The 18,630-nt window shown below is 34.9% G+C and overlaps 1 protein-coding gene across 1 annotated transcript; it reads right to left on the minus strand.

Moving 5' to 3' along the window:
- Window positions 1-11,850: 11,850 nt before the first annotated feature.
- Window positions 11,851-12,765, minus strand: LOC141547368 (vomeronasal type-1 receptor 1-like). Its single transcript, XM_074275812.1, has one exon. The coding sequence runs from the start codon at window positions 12,763-12,765 to the stop codon at window positions 11,851-11,853; it is 915 nt and encodes a 304-aa protein (XP_074131913.1).
- Between the last annotated feature and the right edge of the window lie 5,865 nt (window positions 12,766-18,630).

Here is an 18,630-nt window from a genome sequence, read left to right on the forward strand (position 1 = left end):
ATTCATATGGAAGAACAAAAGGTGGAGAATTTCAAGGGAATTAATGAAAAAAAAATCAAATGAAGGTGGCCTAGCTCTACCTGATCTAAAACCATATTATAAAGCAGCAGTCACTAAAACCATTTGGTATTGGCTAAGAAATAGATTAGTTGATCAGTGGAATAGGTTAGCTTCACAGGACAAAATAGTCAATAACTATAGCAATCTAGTGTTTGACAAACCCAAAGATCCCAGCTTCTGGGATAAGAATTAATTATTTGACAAAAACTGCTGGGAAAACTGGAAATTAGTATGGCAGAAATTAGGCATGGACCCACGCTTAACACTGTACACCAAGATAAGATCAAAATGGGTCCATGATTTAGGCATAAAGAATGAGATTATAAATAAATTAGAGGAATATGGGATAGTTTACCTCTCAGACTTGTGGAGGAGGAAGGAATTTGTGACCAAAGAAGAACTAGAGATCATTATTGATCACAAAATAGAAAATTTTGATTATATCAAATTACAAAGCCTTTGTACAAACAAAGCTACGGCAAACAAAATTAAAAGGGAAGCAACAAACTGGGAAAACATTTTTACAGTTAAAGGTTCTGATAAAGGCCTCATTTCCAAAATATATAGAGAATTGATTCTAATTTATAAGAAATCAAGCCATTCTCCAATTGATAAACGGCCAAAGAATATGAACAGACAATTTTCAGATGATGAAATTGAAACTATTTCCACTCATATGAAAGTGTTCCAAATCACAGTTGATCAGAGAAATACAAATTAAGACAACTCTGAGATACCACTACACAACTGTCAGATTGGCTAAGATGACAGGAAAAAATAATGATAAATGTTAAAGGGGATGAGGGAAAACTGGGACACTGATGCATTGTTGATGGAGTTGTGAACAAATCCAACCATTCTGGAGAGCAAGCTGGAATTATGCTCAAAAGGTTATCAATCTGTGCATACCCTTTGATCCAGCAATCATCACAGCTCAATCTTGATGAAAATTACATATATATGTGTTAAATATACACATATATGCACATATACACATATATTCACCTTTTGGGTCATGGCCAATGTGGGAATTTTTTTGATTGAACTATGTTTTATTATTACAAATGTTTTGTTTATCTATTTTCTTTAATGGGGTAGATTTGCTGGAGAAAAAAAATAAGGCTCTTTAATTGAAAAATAAGGAAAAATTAAAACAATACTTGCAGACTTTAGTTCACCATATAGCTAATAACAAGATAAGCGACATGAATAGAACTTTAGAATTAAATCAGAGATATGGGTTCTTTGTTTATTATTGAACAACAACAAAAATATAGCTTGTGTAATTCTCACCTATGAATGGAATCCTTACCAAAAATGATGGGAAATTCAAGTATTGAGTGTTCATTTTATATTAAATTCTGCAACTGCATTCTGTATTTGATACAAGACCCCAAACCTCTTTATCTCTGAATAAAGAAACTTATGAGTTCAAGGGTTTAAAGTCTTTCTTTCAAAGTTAGATGCCAAAGGGTTAAGTTTTCCCACAATCACTGTTAATTGAAAAGAAACTCTGATTTTGGTTTTAGAGAATTATTATCTCAATAAACACCTATAAAACATTTCTGCAATTGGAAACTTGTTATAACTTTAGTTTCTGAGAAATTGAATGATAATTGTGTGTTAGACTTGAGAAAGAGACCACTAGATGACTTTGTCCTCACCTAAAATTTACAAGGATAGAGCTTTATGATGATTGAATGATCCAACAGTGTTACTACTGGGCTTATATATCAAAGAAATACTAAAGAAGGGGAAGGGATCTGTATGTGCCAAAATGTTTGTGGCAGCTCTTTTGTAGTGGCTAGAAACTGGAAAATGATTGGATACCCATCAATCGGAGAATGGTTGGGTAAATTATGGTAGATGACCTTGTCCCATCATAAAGCTCTATCCTTGTAAATTTTAAGTGGTTTTATTTAATTATCCTAATTCCCAGGGTAACTGGTAAGGAGGCTACCTCCTTGGTAAATCCATTATCAATACCCTCAAGATACATTTAGGGCTCATAAATTCATAAAACTGGTCCTTCAGTTCATGTGCATGCAATGCAAACTTTCTTTAATGTAACCAATCATAATATGAGCTAATTTTATGATTTTTGTTCTGTTCTTTTTTCTGTGCTTATAAAATTGAGTTATATCTTCAGTTCTGGTCTTTTACATAGAAAGAAGGTAAGCCTTGGGCTTGCTTATTGGCAGTTGTCATGCTTCTGGTTAATAAGTGTTATCTTGTCTGAAGGAATGTATCTCAGTTTACCTTATTGTTAAGTTCTACCAGACAGGGTGATCATGTTTTGGGGTATAAACCCTTTTAAACAATAACATCTGGCATTTATAGGATAATAATAATAATTATTATTATGATAGCTCTTATTTCTATAGTACTTTAAGGAATTCGAGTTTCTTTCCTATGTTATCTTATTTGATTCTTATAATACCCTTTGGAGGGATGTGTGATTATTATCTACATCTTACAGATTAAGAAACTGAGACAAAGATTAAGTGGTTTAAGCTCAAATATTTAGGAGGTATTTTAGGCAAGATTTCAAGTCAATTAGCATTTATTAAGTGTCTACTATGTGTTAGTGTACTATTCGCTAGGAGTACAACAAAAGGTAAACATTCTAAACTCTCAAGGAGTTCAAAATTATGGGGAAGACAACACATGATTCATACAAACTACACAAAGGGCAAATGGAAAATAATCAGCATAGGGAAAGTATTAGAATTAAAGGGGATTGGGAAAGGTTTCTTGTAGAAGGTAAATTTTTATCTGGGACTTGAGGGAAGTCAGGAGGTAGAAATAAGAGAGCAAGCATCCCAGGAAAGGAATCATCCATTGATCTGAGAGCTGTAATTTCTTTTTGGTGGAAAAGCAAGGAGACCAGAAATCACTGGACTAAACAATGTATGAATGGGTATAAAATGCAAGTGGTGCAGCTATGTGGGTTATTGGCTTCAGTGCTGAGCTTAGACAAAGAAAAACTCTTTTTCTGGAGTTAAAATCTGACTTAAGATACTCCCCAGCTATGTAACCCTAACCTTTTTTTGCCTCAGTTTCCTAATTTGTAAAATTGGCTGGAGAAGGAAATGAGAAATCGCTTAAGTATCTTTGCCAAAAAAATCCTGAGAGGTCATGAAGAATTAGATATGACTGAAAAAGGAATGAACAATAAAACAAAGACCAAGTAGTGAGGAAATATGGGGAGATGGGAGAAAGATTTGGTCCTAAAGACATCAAATGACCAAAAAGGAGCTAGATGAGAATTGGAATTACAACTCCCTTCCTTCAACAAATCCTTGGGGCAATAATTGCTGGAATTTAGTATGTTTCTAGGCTGCTAATGAGTCAGAATCCTTCAGCATCTATCTAGATGTCCTCCTCCCTTATCCCACACATGCTCCTTCATCCTAGTCTAGAAAGGTAGGATACAGAGAAGGGGGACAGCAGAAAAAGAGCCCTAACCTTGCCCTCCTTGCATGTACAAAGCCCTTCTTGCATCCCGATGTCTTTAGTATCTCTTTTTAGGCATCTTCTCTAGAATTCCTGTCTTGTCTCCCCCATGCAGAGAAAAGATGCCTGCTTTCTTTTTCTGGGAAGGGACTCTACCAATTCTATCTCTGAGGATAAGAGACCTTCAGTCACTTACCATGTTCTCTGTTGCACAGGAGGTAGAGCTCTGCAAATTGGTGTAGGAGTATGCACGTGGTGGGCACTAGCAGGGTAATTATAGGGAAAATTGACCTCATCTCCTCCAAGAGTTGAAATTATCATGTCATTTGCTGGAAAAGTGACATTGATAGCTCAGGGAAATTTAGACGTTTCTGAAGAAGAGGAAGAAATTAATTTGTCTGAGGTGCAAATCCCCATCAACAATGAGTTTAGGTTAATTAGTCTCCTAAGGAGCATTTTTGATTTTTGGAAGAGACACTTTTTCTCTTCCTAATGGGAGCTAAGAGAAACTTATGTAAATAAGGGTCATAGAGAAAGGGGGCAGGGACATCTGATATGCTAAATGAGGACCTCTAAGCCTCCACTTTGGGGTTACTGACATCCATCCATCTATCCATCCCATCATCTGTCTATCTACCCATATAGCCATCCATCTGTCCATTTATCCATCTATTCATCTGACTATCTATCCAACTAACTATCTGACTATCTATCTATTTACCTACCTACCTATCTTTTTTTTTTTAAACTGTGGTTGCCATTGAGGCTATTTTGCTGTATACTTCTGTGCTCTTTTAAAGTTATCCCATTCCAAAGCAAACAAATTTTTGATAAAACGTAGAAATGCTTTTCTCTAGGACATATTGGGATTGTTTCCACAGGGATGGTCAATCCTGCTCAGTTAGAATGTCCTTAGTGTTTGTATTCTTCAGATTTATGGCGGAAGTTCTATCCTAAAGTGTTTGTGTGTGTGTGTGTGTGTGTGTGTGTGTGTGTGTGTGTGTGTGTGTGTGTGAATTGAGAGGAAGTGATTTGCTTAGGGTCACATAGATAGTAAATGTTAAGGGTCTAGTACTGGATTTGAACTCAGGTTCTCATGACTCCAGAATTAGTGCCCTTTCCACTGTGTCATCTAGCTGCCCCAACTACAGTGCATTCTTAAAACAATGTCCAGGGGCCCTCCTACTCTGTTATACAAGGGCTTACATTCCCCATGCATTGAAATTAGAAACTGAGTCTTGGGGAGGGATGATCTCCCTGGACATCATTTGGACTAGACTGTCCTCTCTACCTTATGATTTAAGGGGCATCAAAATCCAGAACTTTTCAAGTCCCTCTTAGTCTATAACCATCCACTTCAGTTAATGGACTAGTCAAAATTTTCATTTGAATTGCCTTCTTTTTTGGGTATAACATATACATGAATGTTACATGGATATGCTCATTGTCCCCAGGGACATCTCAATGTGCCCATCAGGAAATTGTGATTATTGGCCTTTTCTGCATTCATGATCTATCTAGGATAGGAGTCACTTTTCTAGTCTTGAGAACTCCTCAATTAGTGTGGCCAGCCTTGGATTTACCACTCTCTTCCCCTCTGCAGCTTTTTCAATGGCCTGAGATAAGAGGAAGAAATAGTCAGGTAGAGTGATTTGGTCAGCTCCAAATCCACAGTCCCTCCCCAGCTGTGTCCTGAGGCTGCCTCATCCACCCAGTGAGGACTTTTGTTTTATAGTGCTCATGGCCTGCCAGAATCAGGCGGTCTCCCCTTTCTTACTTCCAGCAGGCATCAAGAACTACCAGTAAGGACTGGGCCATTGAAAAATCAATGAAACATTTCTCTTTTCCATTTTCCTTCCCTGGCCAATTTATTTTCCTCAAAAAATAGCAGCAGCAGCATTTTATTTAATTTGATTAGATATGTTTTTTCTACATTTTTTCCATTGGAGAAAAAATAACACAATACCTTTGTAAAAATATGGATAAGTCAAACAAAACAAATTTTCACTTTGGCTTTGTCCAAGAGTATCTTTCTCCTGTTAAGGGACAGGTCAATTCTCCTAGAGCCTCCACAGCTGTGGAACATAACATCTGAAGGAGTTGCAAGGCAGCCTTTGCTGACACAGGTGTTCCTTGTGGACTGGGAATGAGATAAATTGGAAGCAGAGGGAAGAGGAGAGAGGTCAAAGAACAGCAATGGCTTCTCAGTCTCCTTTTATCATCCTCTTACAAGAGGAGATCCATTCTAGCTTGGATCTCCAGTAGTCACTGTCAGGTGGCTCCTGTGTATTCCCAACAGCTCTCCTGTGTATTGTGGGCTATGGGCTATCTCCCTAGAGGGCCTCGGGGTCAGCCAGAATCAGGATAAATTAAAGCCCTTGGTCTTTAGGGGGAGAAGTGAAGGAAGCAGGCAAGAAGAATCCTGGAGTCAGGAGTCTGGAGTCACCAACTTCTCTCTTCCTTATCCTGTTGCCAAGTGCTTCTGGCCTGTCTCTCCCCACCCTCCAATCCTTGCCTCTGATTATCTTAACACCAAACATTCAGCAAGTACCAAAGGTGAGAAGAGTCATTTATCCAAATATATGCTAATAGTCATTGTCTCACATCAAATAGGCAATTAGCCTTTAGTGCTCAGTTGTCTGATTCAAGCAAACTTTTTTGGAGTTTCAGCCCTTTACATCCTTCTTTTGAGTTTAGCATTTCTCTCTCAGGATAGTAGCACTCTGCAATAATGGTCATTGCATTAATCAGAATTATTAATTCTTTCAAAGTTATCTGGCTTTATATATTTTTTGTTATTGTAGAAATTGTTCTGATTCTGTCCTCTCACCACACCTCCTTTAATAAAAAGTAATAAAATTTCTCTAATCTTTCCATGGTTTTATTTCTTTTGGCATAGTAGTATTCCATTACATTCATGTATCCTAATTTGTTCAGGAATATCTTAATCATTTGACACAATTCTAATTTTCTAGGTTTTTTTTCCCATTATATAAAGCCATGATAATTATTTTTGCATGTGTTGATCCTTTGCCCCTCCTTTTATCCCATACCCAGTATTGACATTGATGATTAAAAGACTATGTAAAGTTAGTTTACTTTTTTAGATAGAATTCAACGTTTCTTTCCAGAATGGCAGCACCAATTCAAAATTGCATCATAGCTTTATTATTAATGTACCTTTTCCTTATCAGATCTTCTAACAATTACTATTTTCTTATTTTGTAATCTTTTCCAAACTGATTTGTGCAAAGTAGAACCTATGTGACTTTAATTTGTGTTTCTTAAATTATTAATGTTTTTAAACATTATTTCATATGATTGTTGACAGTATCAATTTCCTCTCTCATATACTGACTTTTCATATCCTTTGAATTTTTTTCATAAATTCCAATTAATATTTCATCATTACTTTTACTGGAGAAATTGTCCAAAAAACTTTCCTCTCATCAACAATTCTTGTTTAAATTTTGTCTCTATGTGTTTTTGTTCTTGCAAATCCCTTTTAATTTTATTTATTCACAGTTTTCCATTTTATCTTTTATCTGTGATCCTCTCTATCCATTGACTAGTCATAAGAATTTCCTTTATCTATATATCTGAAAGGAAATTTGTCCTTATTCCTTTACTTTGTATAAAATGTGATCCTTTGTATTTCTCCTGTATCCATTTAAAACTTGTCTTGGTATATATTGTGAGATGTTGATCTAAACCCAATTTCTACCAAATTGTTCTCTAATTTTCCTAAATAGTTTTCCTCAAATAACAAGTCCTTCTCCTAATAGCTGAGGTCTTTTAATTTGTCAAAAACAATTCTACTAGGCTGTATTTGCTTCTTTGGTTGCATAATTATTGTTTTCCATTGGTTTATCTCTCCATTTTTTTAACCAATGCCAAGCCATTTGAATGATTGCTGTTTTGTACCTAGGGGACTCATTGATTTTAGACAAGACTAGTTAATGATGTGCTGTACCAGTAACCACTAAAACCTAAGTTCAAATATTGCCTCTGGAAATGTCTGAGTAACTGTGAATAGATAAATTGAACTCTTCCGGTCTTCCTTCTTATCTTTTCATTTCTAAAGTGGAGATAATAACTATACCAGTTTCTTAAGATTACTGTGAGACTAAAATAAGGCAATTTTTGTAAAGTACTATAAACTTTAAGTGTTATATAAATGTTAGCTATTATTATTATTCTATCAGTGTAGTTTAAATCCTGGTAATGCTATGCCCTTTTATTTTCCTTTTTTTTTCTTATTATTTCTCTTCAAATTCTTGACCTCTTGTTTTTTTTTTTTTTTTTTTTTTTTTTTTTTTTTTTTTTTTTTTTTTTGCTAGTTCCATGATTTAATTATGTATATTCCTGAATAGTTAAATTTAATTAGTATCATTATGTTGCTTAGTATACTTTTAAAAAGTGTACTTTAAGGAATGTATTTAAAATTATATTCATGTTGCTCCTGTGTACATTCCAAATTATTTTATGCAATTGTCATTATATTTAGTAAAATTTTGTTTCCTTCTTCCCTTTTATACGTTGCTGGTATACACATAGTCATTTTATTTCGTTTGGCTAAGACCATGTATCATATATAGTTTAGGTGCTAGGATTGGTATAGTAAGCAAGGATAAGCTTATTTTTTAAATGAAAAAAGAAGACTCATCTGTTTACCATTTCTTATACTCCTCTACTGTAAAATGTAAAGCAAGAGCAAGGAGGGCCAATTGGAGAGGTGCTTTTTTGGACAAAAAATTAGACTTTTAAATATTTTAGGGTCAGAACAATGTTGTGATTAAAAGGACAAATTTGTAAAGTTTACATTTTTAAAGTATTGGGTAGTTAAGTTCTTAAGAAATCAGTTTTAGTTATTTGATTTTAATAAATAAATTATTCCTTATGATTAAATATTTAATTAGGATTTACCTTAAAAAAGAAACTAATTTCTTTAGTCTACTTTACTTTTTAATTAATATATATTTTCTCTATTGCCTATAAAACAAGTTTTTTTTTTTTTAACATTTATTTAAAAATTTTTAGTTTCAAATTCTCTTTCCTCCTTCATCTAGACAGTAACCAATTTGATACAGGTTATACGAGTGCATTTATTTAATATTTATTTCTATGTTAGTGATGTGAAAAAAATTCAAAAATCCATTGAATAAAATAAGTGAAAAAATATTTTTACTTAACTACTATACTTTTGAAATTTGTTTTAAAGTTTTTCCAAGGATTTTTGTTGGGCTTTGTCCAGTTAATTTTGTTTGTTTGTTTGCCTTGAGGCTTTGCTTGTATCTATTTCGACAATATTGTCTTGTGATTTTGTATTGTAATCTTCTCTAAAACAATAGTATTTTAAAAAAGTTTTTAAAAAAATTTTTGCTCATTTTTCTAATCTCTTCTTGACTTTGAACTTTATGTTAATGTGGGCTCCGTTTCTAGTTGCAGGGAGACATTCACATTTCCAAGTTTCTGAATTTTTTGCAATTGTTTTTTCAGAGCTAGTTCAGGGAGTTGGAAGTTTTTGGCCCTTCCAGGAGAGTGTCATCTGGGCAGAGGTATGGTCACTGCTTGTGCCCTTGTTGTTGCATAGGAATGTCTCTTATTCCCTTGGGATAGAAACTGATAACACTCTTCAGGTTCCCTTTCTTTTTGGGATTAAAGGTGATACTCCTTAGGGTTCTAGCTCCTTTGTGACTGAAAGCAATAATGCTCCTCATGGACCTTTCTCTCTCTTGACCAAAAGTTCTCCTTTACAATATTTAACTGTGTGTCAGCATTGGATGCAATTAATAAAGTTGCCAATCAGTGTCTGGCTCTGCATCCAGTTAGCACTGGATAGCTGAAGGGGCTCCCTGTAATCTTTTTCTCACCAGTTGCAAGTTACCTTATCATTTTTTGCTTGAGAGCCACTGAAGTGGCTGCTACTTCTGTATTCAAAACTGAGTCCTACATTCATTGGTGTTTCCATCCAAGTGAGCTGCAGTCCAACTTCCACCCCCATGTCATGGATTCCTTTTTCCAAACTTCTAAATTGTTTTGAGCTGGAAGAATGTTTTACCATGACCTTTTGCTAGCTCTGTCATTCCAGAATTTGATTTGGCATTTTATTTTAAATTTACCTGGAGGAGAATGTTGGAAGAGTTCTTTTAGAAGCTTGTTCTTTTCCACCATTTTGGCTCCAGTTCTGAAAAATTCTTCAATATTAATTTTTTGAGCATTCCCTTCATTTTGTACTGTGCTTTGTTCCTAATTATACAAGACAAAAAATGACATTCAATCTGTCTTTAAGAATATTTTATTTTATTATGAAGAAAAGTTAAATTTATGCACAAGAAGAAAGTTACACTGTATATATAAAATCTATACTAGGGAAATTTAAGGTAATTATTTGTGTTCCTGCATGTGTGTAAAAGTACAAATTTTTCGAAGACATACACTTTTCTTATGCACAACAAAAACTTCTTTTAGAATGTAGTATCTCAGAGTTGTTTTGTAAGAAATAGTGGAAGATTTAAAGTGGAGTTTGCAGAGTGCACTTTCCGTTTATATGAGATAATAATATATATGTGCAGGAAACTGAATATTTCTTATAAAGTTAAAAAACATTTAGTCCAGTTTAATTAAGACCAGGAATATTTCAGGTCAAATAATGAGAGATTTAAGTGAGAAGTGGGGTTGTTTTCATCTTGGGAATAAAAGCAAAATTTAAATGTTGAAGAAAATTTTTTTTAATCCAGTATCCAGTAGTAAACCACTGATATTTTCTGAGCAGGAAAGTAACACAGTCAAATCGATGTCCTAAGACTATTGCTATAGGGACTGTTTGACCAATTCTCTAGGAGTGAGATTAGGGTCAGGAAGACAAATAATTTTCTCTTGAGAATGAATGTAAGGCTCAAGAAGGGCCAGAATTAGAATTGGTGCCTTTGATGTGCAAAGTTGTGTTATAGAGGTGGAATCAAGAAGACTTCTTTTTTTTATTAAAACTTTTTATTTTCAAAAATATGCATGTATTATTTTTTAACATTGACAGTTGCACAGCCTTGTGTTCCAAATTTTCCCCTCCTCCCCCACCCTCTCTCCTAGATAGTAAGCAATCCAATATATGCTATACAATATTCAATATATGTAAACATATTTATACAATTATCTTTTTTTATAATGTTATCTCTTGTATTCATTTTTCCAAATTATCCCCCCCTCCAGTCCCTCCCCCGATGACAGGTAATCCCATACATTTTACATGTGGTACAATATAACCTAGATATAATATATGTGTGTAAATACCATTTTCTTGTTGCACGTTAAGTATTAGATTCCGAAGGTATAAGTAACCTGGGTAGATAGACAGTAGTGCTAACAATTTACATTCACTTCCCAGTGTTCCTTCTCTGGGTGTAGTTGTTTCTGTCCATCATTGATCAACTGGAAGTGAGTTGGATCTTCATGTTGAAGATATCCACTTCCATCAGAATACATCTTCAAACAGCATTGAAGTATACAGCGATCTTCTGGTTCTATTCATTTCACTCAGCATCAGTTGATGTAAGTCTCTCCAAGCCTCTCTGTAGTCCTCCTGCTGGTCATTTCTTACAGAGCAATAATATTCCTTAACCTTCATATACCATAATTTACCCAACCATTCTCCAATTGATGGGTATCCATTCAACTTCCAGTTTCTAGCTACAACAAAAAGAGCTGCCACAAACATTTTGGCACATACAGGTTCCTTTCCGCTCTTTAGTATTTCTTTGGGATATAGGCCCAGTAGTAGTACTGCTGGGTCAAAGGGTAAGCACAGTTTGCTAACTTTTTGGACATAGTTCCAAATTGCTCTCCAGAATGTCTGGATTCTTTTACAACTCCACCAACAATGTATCAGTGTCCCAGTTTTCCCACATCCCCTCCAACATTCATCATTATTTGTTCCTGTCATCTTAGCCAATCTGACAGGTGTGTAGTGGTATCTCAGAGTTGTCAAGAAGACTTCTTGATTTCAGTCAAGAAGACTGAATTATATAGGGGAGGTGAGTGTGAGTAAACAACTGAGACTTGTTCAGATGTCTAAAACTTTAGGTGACTGCTGGTAAATTTTTGAGAATTCAGGAAGAAATAAAAAGATATAGGTTTCATAGGAAATGTAAAATGTTTTATGTGGGATATATTGAGTATGAATCTAAGGTAAAGAGATCCCTGTGCCAGTGTAGAGAAAGGCCTCTGTAGTAGAGGCCTAGTCTACAGCCTGGGGATGAAAGTAGTGGATGGTCTAATTTATATTTAGGCCCATTTTCCCATTCTCTTTCCATATCCTTTTCAACCAAAAACGTCTTCCTAGCAGAATCTTTTCAAAGCTAAGAAAACATTCAAAGACCTGCGCATCTGAGTGTCAAAGCTGATCAGCAGAAAGGGGCTGACGACTGGATAGAACAGGGAGAGAATAATTGTGAAACGTGGCCCCCAATGCCTACTTGCTTTCTCAGAAGCCATATAAATGACAAAAGGGGAACTGGTTGAGTTAAAGCAGATGAAGCTGCCCACCAGCATAAGGATGGCTTTGGTGGCTCTGGTTTCATGGGAGACTCTGGACGAGAGGCTGGTGCTGTGAATGTGCTGGAGTAGCTCTTTGTGTCTGTAGAGAATTGAAAGCATATAGCCACTTGAGCAGATCATAAGACCCATAAACAGAGCATCCATGACTGAATTCCAAATTAGAATTTTTATAGTATTTGTGGACTGTGAGATGACAGAACTATACCCAATCCTCCATCTTTCTGTACTGCTGTTCCTCAGATCACTTAAATTAACAGCCACAATTACATCTTTCAGGATATTGAAAATCCAACAGAGCAAAGAGCAGGGAGCAACATATTTGGGGGACCTCGTTTTTATCTCTGTCCACATGGGACTGTTGGGACTGATAGTGATGGCCTGGAAGACACTCAGGAAGCTGGTGCTGCAAAGGGAAATGGCCCGAGTCACTCTTATTGAGTAAATTAAGATTTTGCCAATCATGTTATCCAGTAATGATTTCCACCCCCACACGTTAATTATTATGGGAATTCCTCTGAAAACTATCATTAGGGCATGAGCTAAGGCCAAGTTAATGATTATCAGGCTAATGGGCGGTTTTCTATGACCAGTGATGAACTTCATGATGTGTAGGAAAAGGAGAAATACGTTCCCCAGTACTCCAAAGAAAAGCAAAGCCAAATAGAGAATATATATATTTTCTTTAGGAGAAATCATTCCTTAGGGTCTTGGAGAGCTTTGCTGTCAGATCCAAAATACCCTGGGGGGAAACAAAGGGAAAGGCGTGACTTTTTGGTAGTAATGATTTCCCAATAAAATCCCCCAATTTACCTTTTTTTAAAAAATAAAGAATGATGATTTTTTTTCTGGATAAAAATGATCATTCTAGGATCCATAAGGCATATTCAACTTCTCAGGGCACCTGCATAGCTTAGGACACAAAGTGATAGACCTGCAGAGCATAACCCCTGAATTCAAATCCAGCATTAGAAAATTACTAGGTTTTTGATTCTGGGTAAGTCATTCAATCCTATTTGACTCAGTTGTTTCATATGTAAAATTAGCTAGAGAAGGAAATAGCAAACCACTTCTATATATTTGCAAAGAATAACAGAGATGGGGGTCATAAATTTTCAGATATGGATAATAGATTAAAAAATAACTCCATTCACCAATTCAGAAATATTTATGAATAATTCAATGTGTGTTCTGGTAACACACCACCTTTGATCTATCTCTCAGTCCTGCCTTTTGCTCTTGGGACATAATCATCATGTCCTTCCTGCCAGTACTTTGGACAGTCCCTGGGATCATCAGTTCTGATGGGTGCATTCTTGCATTAGCTTGTCAGGGTCCCCCTGGTCTGGCCACTTCCTTTCTATTGCTTCATTATGTCAAATGCACCTGTCCTTGCTCCCTTTCAGTAATCCTTCATTTGTTTGCTTCTCAATTGGAATGCAAACTCTTTAATTCTTATCCCTAGTATTTAACACAGTTCCTAAAACATAATAACACCATTTTAGTTTTGTAACTAAAATTTGGAGGGAATAAATCTAATCTGTGTATTGGGAAGTCTTAACCTTTTAACTAATAATGACCAGAAAAGCTGTTGAATTTGTTGCTTTTGACATTGAATGATCATTATGATCTGATACCCTTTCTTAGTGAAACCTGATTTCCCAGTTTCATTTTTTTGCTCTTCTTAGCCCAAGAATTAAGAAGTTCCTTAGAGGAGGCTGAGCAAAATTACACAGAAACTCCACCCTAGAAGGGGATGAGATGAAGGACAATCAATTGGAAAAAACCTTGGGAAGTTATACATCGTAAGATTGTCTAATTACTCTTTTGTCACTTTCTTATTTTTAAAGAGGGAAAAGGCAAAAGAACTATGAAGTTAAAGAGAGGGGCAGCTAGGTGGCACAGTGGAGAGAGCACCAGCCTTGAAGTCAGGAGGACCTGAGTTCAAATCTGGCCTCAGACACTTCCTAGCTGTGTGACCCTGGGCAAATCAAATCACTTAACCCCAAATGCCTCAGCAAAAAAAAAAAGAAATGAAGTTAAAGAGGACAAATGAAGGCAAATACAAAATTAACAACCATTATTGTGACAGTAAATCAGATGAACTTGCCCATAAAATAGAAGAGATAATAGAAGATATTAGAAATCTGATTTCAACAATGTGTAATTTATAAGAATTACATTTGATTTATAAATATCAAAATAGAAATAAAGTTAGAATCTTGAACAATAACCGTTATATTTCAAATGAACTAAAAAAAATGGAAACAATCATGATTTCAGAAAAGACCACAATATAATAGATATAATAAAAGAAAATAAGCAGGGGAGCAGCTTTAAGCTTAAAGATAAGATTAAATTAATTAATCTTACTATATATATATATATATATGTATAGCATACAATAATTATATATGTGCATATGTACTTTATATATAAGTGATCCAATACACAGAGTATCTGTTCTAGAATATAGGGAAGACTCATCTTTGTGAGTTCAAAACTGGTTTCAGATATTTACTAACTGTGTGATCCTGGGTAATTCATTTAATCCTTTTTGCTTTAGTTTCTCATATAGAAAATGAGATGTTGAAGGAAATGGCAAACCAGTACTTTTGCCTAGAAAACCCCAAATGGGGTAGACATGACTGAAATTGCTGAATAGAAACAATATATACTTACATAGAAACATGCCCACATTATCATACCAACTAAATATTTAAAGGAAAATTAATCCAATTATAGGGAGAAACAAAAAGTGAAGCTAGAAGTGAAGAATATTTTCTTTTTTTTCAATTTTATTTTATTTCCCACTTTTTTATTTTTCCAAATGCATATAGAAATAGTTTTAAACATACATTTCTATAAGATTTTTCCTTTTCCTATCCCACCTTCCCTAGGGAACAGACAATCTAATATAGATTCTAAACATATTTCCATATTTGACATGTTAAGTAAGAAAAATCAGACAAAAAAGGGAAAAATGAAAAAGTAACAAAATGAATAGGAAAAAAGGTGAAAATCCTTTGCTTTGATCCACACTCGGTCTCCACAGAAGAACTTTTTCATTTTGAAGATACTTGAGAAATGGGTTTAAATTTATTTATTAAGTACCATTTATTCTACAATTGATCAATTGATCAATTGTAGATGGCTATGAATAGGCTGTTCTTGGAGGAAAAAGTCTAACATGTACTAAATATTAGTCAAAATTTTAATTTGTGAAAAGCAAATGAAAGCATTCCTGAGAGTCCCACTCTCACCCATGTTACTGACAAAGGTGATTAAAAATGGAGAGATGAAGGAAAGCAGGTACATTAATGTACTATTGGTGAAAGTGTGAAGGTGTCCCATTCTGGAAAGCACTTTTAATTCCTCATGATCATCAAATTGCCAGAAATACTACTGCTACACTCAAATTATAAAGAAATTAAAATAAGACAGAAAGGGTTTATACATAAAAACAGACAGAGGTTGTTTTTACTCCATGTGAATGCTATGCCAACTTTCTTTAATGGAAACAATCATGAATCTTGGTCTTTCTGGCCAAATTATATTTAGTGATTTTCATCTTCAGTTCCAGGTCTCTGGTATAGAAAAGAGGTAAGCCATTGATTTAGTTATTGTTTGGCAGACTTCTCTGCTAATAAATGTTATTTTGCTCAAAGAAATGTTCCTCACTTTATTTTATTGTTAAACTCCACCTGACATAGTAGTTATGTTTTGGGACATAAAAACCTCATGAATAATAACTTTTAATATTTAAAGTCATAATTATAATGGTTCACATTTCTATAGTGCCTTAAGGTTTACAAGACACTTTACACAGATTATCTCAATCCTTAAAATAATGATTGCAGATATGTGCTATAATTACTTCCATTTTACAGATCAGTAAATTGAGGCAGACAAAGATTAAGCGATTTGTATAGGCTCGTGCATTTAGGTGTTATTGAGGCAAGATTTGAACTCACCTTTTTCTGAGTACAAGTTCAATGTTCTATGCATTGTACCTCTGAACAGCCCTGAGAAATATAGATGTAGAATTATAAAGTATATCATTTAGTGAGCCAATTAATCAGCATTTTTATATGACCATTATGTGCTAGGCAGTGTGCTATTTGTTAGGGATACAATGAAAGGCAAAAAGCCAGTTCCTGTTTCCAGGGAGTTAAGAGTGTCTAAAGGGGGGGACGATACAATCACCAACCTACCCACTCTGTACAAACCAACTATCTACAGAATAAATTGGAGGTAATCAGCAGTGGGAAGCCACTAGAATTAAGGGGGATTGGGGAAAAGGTTTCCGTAATTGCTGACATTTCATCTGGGACTTGAATGAAGTCACGAAGAAGAGATGAAGAGAGAGAGCATCTCAGTCATGGGAAACATCTAATGAAAATGCCCAGGGATGAGAAATAGTCTTATCTTTTGAGGAATAGCTAGAAGGACAGGGTCATTGGATTGAACAAAATATAAGGAGGCAAAAAGTGCAAGAGGGACAAATAGAGGGCTCAGAGACTGGAGAGCTGGATCCACAGTCAGGAAGACTCATCTTCTTGAGTTCAAATTTGCCTCAAACCTTCATTAGCTGTGTGACCCTTGGCAAGTCACTTGGTCCCCTTTACTTTAGTTTTCTGATCTATAAAATGATCTGGAGAAGGAAATGTCAAATCACTTCAGAACCTTTGCCAACAATACCCTAAGTGAGGTATAAAGAGTCAGATATAACTCAAAAATGACTGAAGGACAATAACCAAGTAGAAGACGACTGGAAATCTAAGGGGAATGGACAGAGTTAGATATGAAGGTCATTGAATGCTGAAATAAGCATTTGATATTTGAGGTTTACAGGGATTTAGTGGACTTTACTGAGTAGGGGTAGAGGGGATATGAATCCAAGGTTTAGGAAAATCTTTTTGATGGCTGAATATTGATCTGGAGTTAGAAGTCATTTCTTTTACTTCAAATCCTGCCTCAGATGTATACTAGCTGTGGGACCCTGAACAAATTACAGTTGTTATTTATAAAGTAGGGGTGTAAATAGCACCTACCCGTCATGGTTGTTAGGAAAAACTGGATTAATATAGGTAAAGTCCTTTCCAAACTATAAAGCATTATAGAAATGCTAGTCATTCTCAAACATTGTAGTTATTTAAAAAACTGAGCTTTTTTATTGTCTGAGATGATATATAGCACCAAGTCTATATTCTCTTAATGTCTTTAATTCTCTCAATAACAGGCTTATACTGCCTGTTGTTTTTGACATTACAGTTAGGGTTCCCATAGGTCTCTTCCCCACATATTCCAACACTAGGTTATGTCTCTAGGAAAGCAGGGATCTGATGTAGTCTGAACTTCTGTGCTGCCCCTGGGCACAGAACTTAGATTCATGAACTGATCAAATTAAGCTAAAATCCTCTTGTCCGTATGGAGACCCTCAAAGGTGTCTATTGAAAGGACTAATAAAAATGTGAAATCATTCATTTAATGTAACTACAATTAAGAGTCTGTGCATAAAGGAAGAGATGCTAGGAAGACACTTTGGATCCTAAGAAATAATGGTCCATGCAAACTAAGATCTCAGAATAGTTTTAGGGCATTCGTGTCTATGCTGAAAGCAAGTCTCTGTCAGAATCTTGGAAGGAACTAGTCTGTAGAATCTCTCTGTTGGAGTTTTGGGGTAGAAGGGAAGCTTATTTGATAGTTTCCTATCTTAAATCAATAATTTTGCTAAATAGCTATGGATAGGCAATGTGCTAGTGGATAGAAAACTGTTCTTCCAACCAGAAAAACCTGGGTTCAACTCTCCTCCATGACAGTACACGCCTTGTGTTTCTGGGCATGTCAATTAATGACAGTGCAAATCCGAGAGTATAAATTGAAGAAAGTAACTGATCTCCATTGCTGGAGGTAGTTTCCTTTCTGAGATCTCCCCACTTTAATAAAATCATAGACCTTTAGGAATCAATATTTTTTATTTTTAAATCTTTTTAAGGAATACGATTGCTACCAACACATTTATATAGTAATATCTTGTGTCTGGCTGCAATCATCTTCTTCAGGAGTCATATAAAATTGTATTCTATAATACATGATGAAATAGTTTTTGTGACATTGTTTGCTTTTAAAGTAGCTTATAGTCAGAAAATTCCTTGGTAGAATAATATAATATAATATAATATAATAAATATAATATAATATAATATAATATAATATAATATAATATAATATAATATAATATAATATAATATAATATAATATAATATAATATAATATAATATAATATAATATAATATAATATAACCATATTTTCAAATGGACATACAATAATGACTCAGAAAAAGTCTGTTTTAACCTATTCCTATTCAGGCTCCCATTAGTACCTGGATAGGCAAGATTGACTACATCTTGGTCAAAGACAAGTAATAATATCCTTAGTATTATGTGTAAAATACTTAGCACAGTTCCTTGATCATATTAGTAGTAGGGATTTAATAAATGCTTGTTCTCTTTCCCCATTCTTCATTTCCCCTGATGCCCTTCCCTGACTAATGGAGGGAG

Source organism: Sminthopsis crassicaudata, chromosome 6 (genome assembly GCF_048593235.1).
Source record: "Sminthopsis crassicaudata isolate SCR6 chromosome 6, ASM4859323v1, whole genome shotgun sequence".
NCBI classification, from domain to species: Eukaryota; Metazoa; Chordata; class Mammalia; order Dasyuromorphia; family Dasyuridae; genus Sminthopsis; species Sminthopsis crassicaudata.